Source organism: Lactuca serriola, chromosome 6 (genome assembly GCF_051521515.1).
Source record: "Lactuca serriola cultivar US96UC23 chromosome 6, Lser_US96UC23_V15, whole genome shotgun sequence".
NCBI classification, from domain to species: domain Eukaryota; kingdom Viridiplantae; phylum Streptophyta; class Magnoliopsida; order Asterales; family Asteraceae; genus Lactuca; species Lactuca serriola.
The window spans coordinates 112,450,555-112,464,166 of record NC_136413.1 but is presented as its reverse complement, the minus strand read 5'-3'; the positions used below and the strand labels follow the sequence as shown (position 1 = coordinate 112,464,166).

Below are 13,612 nucleotides of genomic sequence, written 5' to 3'. Positions count from 1 at the left end.
AACAAATACTAAAGTTTTGTGAAGTACCTTGTGTTGATCAGAAATTACTGCGATACCCCTTCCACCATCCAATTCTAAATCATCTCTTACCAATTCCAAGAACCATTTCCAGTTTACCTTGTTCTCTATTTCAACTACAGCCCAGGCAATGGGATACACTTGATTATTTGCATCTCTCCCTATAGCAGTTAACAATTCTCCCTTGCATTGACCTTTTAAAAAAGAACCATCTAGCCCAATAACCCTACGACAACCAACCTTCCATCCTTCTTTTATTGCCTTAAAACAGATATATATTCTTTGGAAAGTAGTTGTGTTATCCTGGTTTTGACTGATAGTAATTTTAATTGAACTACCTGGATTTGATCTCAACAACTCACCACCATAATCCCATACTTTAGCGTAGTGGTCACTCAATCTCCCTTCTATCAAAGACATGGCCCTACACTTTGCTCTATAGCACTTTGACCAGGACACATTGCAGTGGAATCTACTTTGGATAATTACCTGCATTTCCTTACACTTCAAATTGGGCTTCCTAATCAGTTCTTTCAGAAACTGGTTTCCTAACCATGTTGGACCCATAAGGTTGGTATTTCTATAATTCCTAACACACTTATGTTTGTCAAGAAGTTTCTTAATTTGAAACGACCTCTCAGTGTTCATCCACGAAGCCCTAACATTAAATGGACATTGAAATTTTTGTGGATCACTAGCACATACAACAACTAGCCTAACACTGTCACATTTCTTGAACTTTATCTTATAACCAGTATGAATAGCATGGTTAGTTAAACATAACTTTAGTTGATGGGGTGATTCATACCTCTCTCCCAGAAATGGTCTCATCTTGTTCCATTTAACCGTTGGATCGTGGGTGTTGTACTCGAACTCATGCTTAGAATCTTGGTCGCTTTCACTTGATACTTCTTCATCAGACCCACTTCCTTCTCGCATTAAGTCAAATTGATCTTCATTCTCCACAACATCATCTTCATTTAAGTCAACATCGTCATCCATATGTTCAATTTCAGGGATTGCAAAGTCATCACCTTCTTCACCAGCTATGTCGGGACACAAGTTGTTCAAGAACGCATCATTGCATCTCTTGGTTTGCTTCTTCAAATCCTTGTCTACTTCAACATCAATAGTATCAAAATCCCAAACGTCTTCCATTTGCAAAGCTTGGAAGACTCGAACTCGTGGCCACAGTTGTCGTCTTCTTCACACGTAAAAAACCCTAATTTAATGTCGTCTACAGAGAAGATATTTCCATAAGTGTGTGTGATTTACCGTTGAAGGAATGGGTGTGTGATTTGGTCGACTCACCTTCCACCTAATCTCATTTAATGCCACATCGATTTGTCACCAGTTGCAAGAGTGGTAACCGGGTAAATTTGGTCAACTCGCCGTTTTATCTGGTATTTCAGGCTTTTTCGTTAACATTTAATAGTTTAGGACTTTATCATAAACGCGGGTAAAATAATAGGACTAAAATGGAGATTTCCCATAAAATTATGAAAATAGCCTCTACTTTTCATTTTCCAAACAATATAGAAAATTCGTAATTTTCTTTGTTCCAACTTTTTCTCTTAATTTGCAACTGACTAATTAGGTTGTATGCAAGAAATATAAAAATATGCTTAGCATTTTATTTATTTTGTTTATACAAATTTAAAATTTTCAACATGGTAATTGTTTTGTGAAAGACTACTGATATATTTTCATGTTGCATGGAGCAAAGGCTATTGCTGAGTCGGTAAAGAAGAAGTCAACCTTGGGAACTTAATTTCATATGCGAAAACAACTCAGGATCTTGGAAAGTTCATACGGATGTTACCTGTAGCTGTAAATAGGTGGTTTTTTCCATGTACAATGCCCTAATAAAATATAATCAGATAATACAATGTTGTAATAAGAAGAAATTAGAATACAATGCTACCATAAATTTACCCTGGAAAGTACATTGTTAATCTTTGCATTTAGCCCCAAATGAAAGCGCATTGTGGAACAGCCTCTATTAAACTTGGATGCACCTTGGAACATTGCTGATGTTTTTATAGTTAATTAATTAAAGCACAATGCTATAATTAGGAAACTTTTTCAAAGTAATAGTAAATATGCAGCGAGAAAAAGAAAAAAAAAAAAAAAAGTAAATATCTATTTCTTGCATTTAGCCTACTACATGACGTCATAACATCTACAAACACCAAGCAACCAAACTTATGAAACATCACTAATGGACACAAAATCACTACAAATATGTTTTAATAAATTGCAAAGATTAACAACATACTTTATTCCCTTTACCAATAAAGACATCATAAAACAGTATTTTAACTCATAATTGCAATGAACTTACCAATAAAAGCATTACACTTTGTTTCACATATTTAAAAAATCAATAAGACATGTAAGTACGTTGTTATGAGTAAATAATTGCAACTACATAGCTATAGGGATACAAAAATATGAGTACAATGCTATTATAGGTAAAAAAAAAATACATTGCCAATATTACTAAAAACAGTAAAGTACGAATCACTACAATATACCTAGAGCATCCAAGTAAAACTCTGTAAAGATTTTTTAGAAATTAATCTCCAAAAACAGAATCAAGAAGTTTAGAAGAATCGTCTTCAAGCGATTCGTCAAAAAATCCGTTTATGGCATCATTTTCTTTTTTAAGTTTTCGTTCTTCAGTGACAGACTCGGCTGTTTCTGTGGAGAAGTTACGGCCCACTTTACGCGCGGGTCGTTCTGCCACAACAAATTTGTTTCCATCGCGTGTTCGCTCAGGAAATCCCGCCCAAACTGAAGCAAAACAAAATAGAATCAAACATGATATTGTTATTGTCTGAAATAGCATTGTACTATCATTTAGTTGTTTATAATAGCAACCTACTTCCATTTTTCATTTTTTGTAAACATGAAGTTCCATGCTTACCTTCTGATAGCATTTTTTTTTTTTAAAAAAAAAACAATGAGGTTTTTTGGAAAAAAAAAAGGTCAGTTCATTACCTATTTATGAGTTATGACATTAACCCTTTTTATTACTCAAATATTACCTGCAAAGTGATGTAGAACAATGGAAGCTGCAACAGTGACATTTAGAGAAGCAGTGCCACACCCATATTGTGGAATATACACGAAATAATCACAAAATTCACATTCTTTAGCAGATAATCCACTACCCTACAAAAAAATACAACAATATTAGAATGTTATGTACATTTTAGGTTTTCTTGGTTTCGGTTTTTTGGTTGCATAAAGCAATAAAAGTAGCAATTGAATGTAGAAAGTAGTTGTTAAAGTCTGCAATGTATAAAAGCAAAAACATCTTAGAAAACAACAGAACTAATCTGATTATTGTCATCTTTGTTTGAGGGAATTGTTTCTTGGGGGTTTGTGTGGCTTGGTATCCAACATCAAATACATGATAATCTGGCATGCATATTAAATGTTTGATAAAATGCCTCACCTAGAAGATAAACTAATATTATGCTTAGACAAGATGATAGATTCATGATAATCTGATCAAGTGTTCTTTTTTGCAACAAATACATGATAATCTGATCAAGTGTTCTTTTTTGTCTGATCTAATGTTCTATTTTTTGTATCCAACATCAAAGGAATTGTCTTTTGCAACAAAAACTCAATGATCTTGTATTCATTCAATGCAACACACGGCTACACAGGCGCTTCAGAAAATAAAGTAGGATGCTATAATAAACATATCAGTGAAATTATGTTGCTAATTCTTGCATTTAACCCTTATTTTAAGATGATTTCAAAGCTCAACGACTAGCGTTTTTTATCCATTGAAACAATCTCCGGTTTAAACATCACAGAATCATAGAAACGGAATTCTGATACCTCGTTGCCGAGAAGAAAAGCTGTGTTTTTCTTAAATGGGTGTCCATTTACAGCTGTCGCGTTGTCAGTAATTTCCACACCGCATATATCACAATCTTTCTCCTGTAAGAGTCGCCAAAGCGTTTCATAACTATATTCGGGAAAAAAATCTATAAATTGCTGCAGAAAATCATATACAGAGCAGAGCAGGGAGTAAAGATAGAGAAACCTTAAGGAAGAGACGGGCGTCGGACAGGGAGTAGAAGTGGCGGAAGCGAAGATGAGAGGTAGATCCGTGGCTGCCGAAGGCGTTGAAGTCGCGGCGGCCAATCAGAATGAGCTCGGAAACGCCGAATGCGGTGGCGCTACGAGCTAATGTACCAACATTGTGCCGCTTTGCTATGTTGTGTATCACCACGTAGCTCTCGAAACCAACATGATTTTGACTTGGATTTTGATTTTCGTTTTGATTTTGACTTGGACTTTGATTTTGCTCTCGATCCCCCATTGTAATAACGAGAGGGTTTGAATACTAAACCCTATTTTGTTCTTGATTTTCGATAACATTCCATTTTACATTTTAAGCCCTTTGTGATTCCACTCAATGGCATATCAGTACCTATTTTTTCTTGGGCAAAACTCAAATTTCCAAATAAAATTATGCAAATCACAAAGATAAGGGTGAGTTTGACCGTGAAATTTTTTTAATTTTTAAGAAAATGAAAATTTTGAAAACGTGTTTGGTTTATTTATTTTTCCAAAGTTTTCTAAAAAAATAAAAAAATTCGGTTTTCCAAATTATATGTAAATCAGAAAAGTGACTTTTAGTGTTTTTCAAGGTTTTCCAAATTTCTAAGATTGAAAATGAAAACTCCACAGGTTCCAACCAAACATATTTTTTAAAATTTTTACTGAAAATTGAAAATGAAAACTTAGCTCTATTTTCTTAAAATATTTTCTTAAAAAATGAAAATAGTTTTCCACAACCAAACGCACCCTAAATTTTTCAAAACTCTTGGGTTTACTGTTATTGGTCAATTTCAAACTCCATTGGTTGCTTAACTTCTTCTTACTTTCAACCAATTTCAACCAAATGGGTCACAATCCATATCTCAAGATGATTTATTTGTTCAAAAAGAGTAAATTTCCAACGATGCGAAACTTCTTATTTGAAATTCAGCCACAATTTCTCGCTAGAAGAACATATGGCCTAAACTATGTTACTCAGATGTTTCACCCAGTCCTGTATAGCTTCTGTCATGATCTACCAATTGACTGTGCTTTGATTTTGTGGCAAGAATTTGTTGATAGTATCAATCATTCAAAAAAGGCTTCTACAGTTTCATGACATTGATACGGGTCTCTAATTGTTGTCGTGACATCCAGATTTTCAAAGACACTTTTTGATTTGTATCAACCTAAGGTAAAGTTTACATATATGAATATACCAATAGTTTTCAGATTAGTATGTTTTTGAATTTTATGGGTAAACTCCTACGATTATGCTTTGAAAGCTTCCTTTAGATAGTTTTCTTTTGGTTGCTTATCGACAATCTTTGGTGTATCTAGTGTGTCAAAAAACAACTGAATAAATGGTTGAACCCCAAAACGTCAATAAAAAAGGAAGTTACCATTTGTTTTACAAAGAAGGCAACATCGAAGAAGAAATCAGAGACATCCAAACGTATTAATAAGAATTCGAAGAAGCTTAAAGTTACTCCAAACTCCAAAGCCAAAAATGAAGCACTAGTAAACACTTCGGAACCATCAATACTACTACCATTTTTAAAACATGTTTGATGGAAACAAGTGATGTTCCTTCAAATACCAAATTGGTGATTACTATAGTTGTTGAAATTTCCATAGTTGAGACAAGTCGTTTTCCTCATCCAGGAGATACTTCTAATCCATAACCCAATGTTTCTGAATCTTTGGTATATGAATCTTCGGAACCATCAGTACTGCTTCCATTTGTTTCGCCACCGATATCCATTCCTATATCTTGTTGATTTCTCTAACATATTCTGGAATTTTTATTGGTGTGTGTTATCAATTCCTTTAAATGTTTCTCTCAAAGACACTCTTATTACTCAACCTCCTGAAAACGAACATGAAATGCATATTTCGGATGTTGATGAAGAAAAAGAATTTTTTTTGAGTATGTTGGTGATTTTTTCAATACGAAACCATTGAACTTTATTGACGATGAAGAGGATATTATACATGTTGATGAACTGATGTCAAGACGTGAATTCAAAATCTTGAACATGAAGCTTAATTTGTTGTTGAGATCTTTGAATATTTCATCTCACTCTTCATGTTAGATTGATGTGTGATTTATATACTATAAAATTATCAGGTTTTCAATTTATAAATCCTAATTTATCTCAACCAAACTGTCGCATAATAGGCAGTGTACCTAATCGTGAAATAGTATAGTTGTGATAAGAAATGGTGTTGAACACAATAGGAATGAAAATGATTCAGATTAGATAAATTCAAATGCTAACAAGATGATGACTCAAATAATACGGAAATAGGTTAAAAAACTTTGTAAATAACTTTCTAAGATTTTTTATTGATCATAATATCGAGTACGATAAAAAAGGCTCCAACAATATGACAGATTATAAGCACAAACTATAAACTGATACTCGATACTCTACATCTATGTTTATACATACAAGACAGTATAGAACAATGACCAGTCATATCTTAACACATGGGCATACACACATGAAGAGTACATACATATTGCTCTAAATAACATACGCATTCAATTTGAGCAAGATAGCCCACATGATAAACTTATATGGAAAGAGCATAAGCTTCGGCACCAAAACCCTAATCCTTCACTTCAATACACTTTCTTCAGAAATTACTTTTGAGTCTTCATTAAGCTCAGGACTATCACAACACAATGTGTGATACCCATCAAAGTCGTCTGAATTGCCAACCACCAAGTCAAATGTTCAAGGATATATTTTATGTCCTTCCATGGATTAGTGTTGCATGTTGTAATCCGAGCAATTATATTATGAATTATTGCACTTATAAATCTTTCTTTATCGCCAACTCTAAAAATGATTTTAACACCCTTCATTGTTTTACCAGATAAATCACTCCCCATTCTGATTTAGTTTATAATCTCAGTTATCTTGAAAACTTTTGCAAGATCAGTATCAGACATAGCAACTTGTGATTAATAAAAAGCCATGAAAGACCTCATGTGCTTAAGAGCAGTATAAACAGACATTCTTATTTATGAAAAAAAGGGCTTTCTAATCCATTAGACTTAAAATCTTCAGAAGGTTGACCATATCATTTAGATTCAATAAAGCAAAATCAAAAACAGTAAATTCATATTCTTTGTTGTTTCCCTAATCACCTTGTACTTAAAATTTTGAAAAATATTTTCAAAGAAAACATCTATAGTAATATCTATTTTCAAAGAAAACATCTATAGTAATATCTAGAACCTCATCATATTCTCTTTTGCCTAGTATAACATGAAACTGGATTTAAGCTCCTTCAAATCATGAGCACTAACCTTATCATCTAGCAATTTTTTATGGGTGAAAGTGTAACGTTCAGTTCCCAGGTAAATTCCTTAAATTCTAAATGTTTAATTATTTTGCAAAGATGGCCATTACGTTGGGCATAATTACGATACGCAGGGCGTACCTTGTCGAGACCTGGACATGGGGGTTTTCCACTTGGTATGTTGGGCGTACCTAGAGTACGCAGGGCATACTCGAGTCAAGGGAAAAGCATAAAATTTAGGGTTTGGACCATATTCAAGCACCTTATAACCACAAGGCCTCTTCTATCAACAACATCCCTCGTCCCAAATCAGTTATCATGAAACCTTAGCCCCCTTTTTAGAGAGTATTGTGTCTTTCGTGTGTTTTGGTGAGTTTTTGGTGCATCTTGAAGAAAGAAAAACCCTTTGGATAAGAACTTGTTGATTTGAAGCTTGTAGATCCAGACCTTGCTCACCATGACTATTCTTTTGGAGGTATAAAGTCTCAACCTTGTTGATTCATCTCTTAGATCTAGCTAGTTTAGATATTTTGGCATATTTTGGTCCTTGGGTTGATTCATGTGGGTATAATCTACTCCAGAATCTTAGGATAATAGATTTTGGTGTTTTTGAGGTCCCTAATGCATAAAAATGGCATCTTGATGGATTTAGTTTAACCATGCATGAGTTGACGGTCATAATATGAAGTTAGAATGTTAAAAATGGGTATTGGGACTCTTTGAGCCATGCTAGACACCAAGTCGATGACTTTATCATTTACGACGCTTCCCAAGAGCAAGATCTATGATTTAGACGTTTAGACTTAAGGTATTAAGTGCGTAATGTGATTTTTGGCCATTAGGGGAGTACGTGGGGTGTACATATGCATATGCTCAATGTAACGTGTTCAACCATGTTTCCCCTTCATTGTTGAAGTGTGTACGTCGGGGTTAAGAGAGTGGTACACCTAGCATATGATGGGTTTTGAGCAATTATGACACTCCTAAGTGTACATGCAACCCTAGAAAACCTTGGATCTATGTTTTTCTAAGTTACATGCAAAATACTTTTTCCAAGGTTGATAAACCTATCTAGAATACATGGGGAACTTTATAATATAAAAGATAGCTAGAAACACATACCTTGTTGTTGTTATGATTCCTTGAAACCTTGAGAGCCTAGCACCCCAAGTGTGATGCCTCAATTGTTAGAACACTGAAAGTGACCCTCTTGAACATTCCTGGAACCGCAGCCAACTTACTACCGCGATGAAAGCTTCTACCGCAGTCATCCGAAGTCAGAAGACAGCAAGTTTTTGTACTTAGTCTATTTTGTCTTTTCTTTACACTTTCTATTTTCCAGTATGCCTTGCATGGCTACTTCTAGAGAGTTATCTTTTGTAATGCTTGAGTCTCTATAAATAGAGCTCACTTATTCTGAATCAAATACGCATCTTCAAGTATCTTTACTACTTATCTCAGAAATTCTCTCCTCTCTCACTGCTTACTATCATATCTGATCATAATCTCTCTTCGGAGCACGTCCTTGTGACTTATTCACTAAGTTTGATCTCACTTACTAACTTTGGTTTGAATGCATTCCAAGTTATGAATCAACTTACATGTATTCTTGATATAACAATTACTGTCATTTACATTACTTTACTTTCCGCATCTAACTCACTAACTTCTAACTATTAATATTATTTTTGAGCTAACAGATCCTTCGAGATTAACTATTCCGCCGTATACTTGTTCTAACCATTTTGTTCAAGTGTGTCTCAAAGTTTTTCTCTCAACAATTGGTATCAGAGCCAGAGTGGTTGCTTTTTGAAAATCGGAACTTTGATTTTTCAAAGAGCCCTCTATACCACTAAAGCTCATCTCTAAACAAAAATTTTCAAATGGCACAATCATTATCACTGAATGTTTCCAACAGTGTTGGTGGTTCCAATCGAGCCCCAATACTGGTTGCAAATGAGTATCACCACTAGTCTCAAAGGATAGAGAGGTATCTCAGACGACTTGGTAGAGATGTTTGGAGATCTATAGAAGAAGGACCCCACGTTCCAGTCCTTACCCCTGTTCAAACTGATGGAGCCACATCTAGGCTTGGAGGAGGTCAACCAGCTTTGAATCGTCCTACAAAAGATGATCTAGACAAAATGGAAAGTGATGCTATTGCCTTTTATGAAATCTCTTGTGGAGTTGCTCCTGAAAACTTTGACATCATCATAAATTGCAAATCAGCAAAAGAGATTTGGGATGTTCTCAAAAACTTGTATGAAGGTTCAGAGCATGCTCAAGACAAGAAGCTCACTACAACACTCAACGAATTCAATAACTTCAAAGCCCACTCCGGTGAAAGTTTGGAAGATTCATTTAAAAGGTTCAACTTGATTGTCACAAAACTATCCAATGCGGGTACCATCCGCAGCAATCATGAAACAAATCTGCAGTTTCTTGATGGCTTAGGAAGACAATGGACAACAGCCAAAATGATTGTACAAGGTGACAAGAAGATTCACTCCTTATCTCTCTATAAGCTTTATGGAGAATTGCAAGCTCAAGAGTCCACTATACTCAAGGACTGCTCAGACTTCGGAGGACCACTCGCATTAGTAGCCCAATCACCTCACACTCAAACCTATCCCACCTCATATGACTCTCCACCGCAATCATATGAAGCTGACTCAAAATATGATGACGAAGAAGAGTTTCAGAATGCCATTGCTCTTATCAGTCAGAAATTCAATCGCTTACCACCTTCATTTCGCAAAAACCAACAATTCAATCGACCACCTTTCAACCGTAACTTTCAAAACAATCACTTCCGTTCCACCAAAAACCCTCTCCTTCCACCGCAATCTCAGCAGACTCAGTCCAAAGAAGTACCACCGCAGTCCCAATCAACTGACTCTGGTACCTCTATAGAAGACAAGAGTGATGTCATCATATGTCACAAATGCAATAAGGAAAACCATTTTGCCAAAGATTGCAAGGCAAATGTAGTAAAAGATAGAGCCTTCTATCTTCGAATGGCTCAAGAATTGGAAGATAAAGAAAAGGGAAAGGCCTACGTTGCTCAAGTGGAAAAGGAATTATCAAGTGTGGTCATCAGGATATGAAGATGAAGAAGTCCTTAGCAAAGGGAAAGGCAAGATCTGTATGGTGGCAACTGATGATGAAGATGGCTCAACCAATCTAAAGAAGAACCATTGCTATATTGCTAAAGATGGAACTCTCAGCATTGTGGAACAGGTAAAACTCATGATTCAAACTTTAAATTACAACATGCATGATTGTCACCCATTCATAGACACACTCAATGACACTTGTGTTGCCGTCCTTACAGACTACAATAAAGCCCTAGATGAGAAGAACATCACTTCGCAGGAGATGTTCCATGTTAGAGGACGTTTGGACAATAAGAGACTCAAAATGGCAATGTTAGAGAATGATTTAATGTTAGAAAAAGATGCTAGAATGCTTAGTGAAACTCTATTAGAAATAGCCTTAAATCAAAGAGATCTATCACAAAATGAAATTGTACATTTAAATCTTTTAATTTAAAAGCTGTTTAATGAAATTGAGGCCATTGAGAATCTTGTTAATAATGGGAATGTTGATAACACTTTTAACTGGGGTTGGTCCAATGGTTACCCAACCGCAACGGACTCATCACCTCGGTTCACACCGGAACGTCCCTATGTCCCACCAGACCGCAACTTCTTATTCCCAGTCAATGACAAAACATTTCCTGAGGATATCCAAGCCAACTTTGGAAAACTTCATGATCTGAGTAATAATTGTGTTATAGAATAATTCTCCCTGAATCTTCTACTCATGTCAACAACACAAATTCTCAGACATCATCTGTAGTTGATGAGGAGATTGTTATTACAAGTCCTTAAGTCTCTTTAGACTTCCCATCCTTACAGTTTGACCGCAGTCACATATCGTAATCTGTCTCATTACCTAATATCAATTGTCCCAAAGAAGTATTCACCAAGACTTACCCTGCGGTAGTCCAAAGCACTACTCCACTGATCAAAGTCAAGAGTTCTGTGACCATTGAGCCAATTAATCATGCATTACCATTTGAAAACTTTGAATTTGGTCAATGTTCTCAAAGTCCCAACTTCTCAAGTTCAGATGAATCGAGTCACTATTTTTTAAAATCTTCTAAAGATTCTAGGAAACCGCAATTAAATATCACTGACTGCAGTTCTCCTAAGACCGAAGCAAAAAGAGTTTTTAAAGAAGAATTTCGCTCTCGTGGCAAGCAACGAAAAATTTGCTCAAAAGTTAAGAAATCTGTGAAATGTCCAAAATCAAAAAGTCCTAAGAAGCTTACTTTTTCAAATTATCATTTCAAGAAAACTGTTTCCAAGAAAACAAAAAGAAAGGAGTTCACTGTTTCTGACAATACTCAAATGGATTTCAAATCTATTCTATCAATGATCCAAAATGGAAAGGTATCTTACCTACTCCAACCTTTTCAATATCAAAGTCTCAAAAATGGAAAGGAATTTTGCCAACTCTGGCACCCAAAAGGTCATCTCAAACGTTTAAGAAATCACATCACAAAAGCTCTGCACGTGCCGTCACACCTGCCAAACCTGCACAAAACACCTTTTCAAAACACACAAACTAAAAGGTCAAATCTGACAATCCTCGGAATGGACAAAAACATACCTTTTATTCAAAAACTCAGAACATGTCAAATGTCAGAAAAAACGACAAAAAGTTCTCTTGTCATTGTCAATGTAAAAGAATTCAAAGAACTTCCAACACCCAGGATTTCAGGGTCAATCCTAATCTCTTCAAAAGTACTCATAATTACTCACAATCTCACAAAACTCCAAAGAACTTCAAACACCCAGGACTAGGTTTGAAAGTTGACTTAAAACCTGTCCCTGCCACCTTGCATCATGCATCGATTAACACATCGTATGTGACCTCGGGCTCCAAACTCACTTGGGTACCCAAATTAACCACTTAATTTTTGTAGGCATTGTGCAAGGAAGATCAAGAAGAAGAATGGTTGATCGACACTGTCTGCTCCTTGCACATGACCGGAAGGTTAGAATACCTTCGGGATTTCAGTCCTATATGCAATGGTGGAAATGTCACTTTTGAAAACAATACAAATGGCATCATACGAGGCTACGGTGTTCTCACCACGGGGAACTTTTCGATTCAGAAGGTTGCTTATGTAGAAAGCCTTAAACACAATCTCATCAGTGTTGGCCAACTATGTAAAACAGGCCATCGAGTGGAATTTGATGATCAATTCTGTTACATAATGACGGGTGATAGAAGCACTTGCTTAATTAAGTCTCGCTCCGAAGGCACAATGTATCCTCTGGATATCTCTCTCATCATTGGTAAACCGCAGCTGTGTTTTCTTTCTAAAGTTGTATCCGAAGTCAGCTGGCTATGACACCGCAAGCTAGCTAATCTCAACTTCAAATACATCAACAATCTGGTCACTAGAGAACTTGTCCGCGGTCTCCCTATTCTCAAATTCAGCAACGATACTCTCTGTCCAGCTTGTGAATATGGAAAACAAGTCAAAGCAAGTCACCCTCTGATAATGGATTCGTCTATTTCAGAACCTTTGGAATTATTACACATGGATCTCTGCGGTCCTTCAACTGTAGCCAGTCTCCATCACAAGAAATACATATTGGTTGTTGTTGATGACTTCACTCGCTTCACATGGGTTTTTTTCTCAAACTCAAATCAAAAACACCGCAGATTCTCATAAACTTCATCAAAGAAATAAAACTTCAGATCAAGCTTCCAGTCAGACGCATCCGCAGTGATAATGGAACCGAGTTCACTAATCATCTTCTCAACAGTTTCTTGGTGTCCAAGGGTATTTCTCACAACTTCTCAGCACCCTACACTCCGCAACAAAATGGTGTCGTCGAATGAAGAAACCGCACATTAGTAGAAGCAGCCATATCCATGCTTAACTTTGCCCATCTTCCTCTCTACTTTTGGGTTGAAGCTGTAGCAACTGCATGCTTTGTTTAAAATCGATGCATTATGTGCAAACGTCTCAACAAAACACCATACGAAGGTCTTAACAACCACAAGCCGAAGGCTTAACAGACTGAAGAACTCGACGAGTTCACAGAGGAACTAGGCGAGTTGAGTCGAAGTGTCCCGATTTTGTTAGAGGAAGGACTTGACAAGTTCAATGACAGACTCGACGAGTTGATTT

General features: G+C 36.0%; 1 protein-coding gene across 1 annotated transcript; it reads right to left on the bottom strand.

Moving 5' to 3' along the window:
* Positions 1-2,422: 2,422 nt before the first annotated feature.
* Positions 2,423-4,395, bottom strand: LOC145056668 (tRNA/rRNA methyltransferase (SpoU) family protein). The gene is made up of 4 exons (XM_079004374.1): positions 4,085-4,395; positions 3,877-3,978; positions 3,069-3,195; positions 2,423-2,814 (listed from the first exon to the last, which is right to left on the bottom strand). Exons 1-4 carry the CDS (start codon positions 4,361-4,363, stop codon positions 2,597-2,599), a joined length of 726 nt encoding a protein of 241 aa, XP_078860500.1. The 5' UTR covers positions 4,364-4,395; the 3' UTR covers positions 2,423-2,596.
* Positions 4,396-13,612: the final 9,217 nt, after the last annotated feature.

Coding starts and splice junctions, on each gene's coding strand:
- LOC145056668 (XM_079004374.1), bottom strand. CDS start 4,363: ATGGGGGATCGAGAGCAAAATCAAAGTCCAAGTCAAAATCAAAACGAA. Junction 3,196..3,876: donor CTTTTCTTCTCGGCAACGAG/GTATCAGAATTC, acceptor ATTTTTTTGTAG/GGTAGTGGATTATCTGCTAA. Junction 2,815..3,068: donor TGTTCTACATCACTTTGCAG/GTAATATTTGAG, acceptor GTTTTGCTTCAG/TTTGGGCGGGATTTCCTGAG.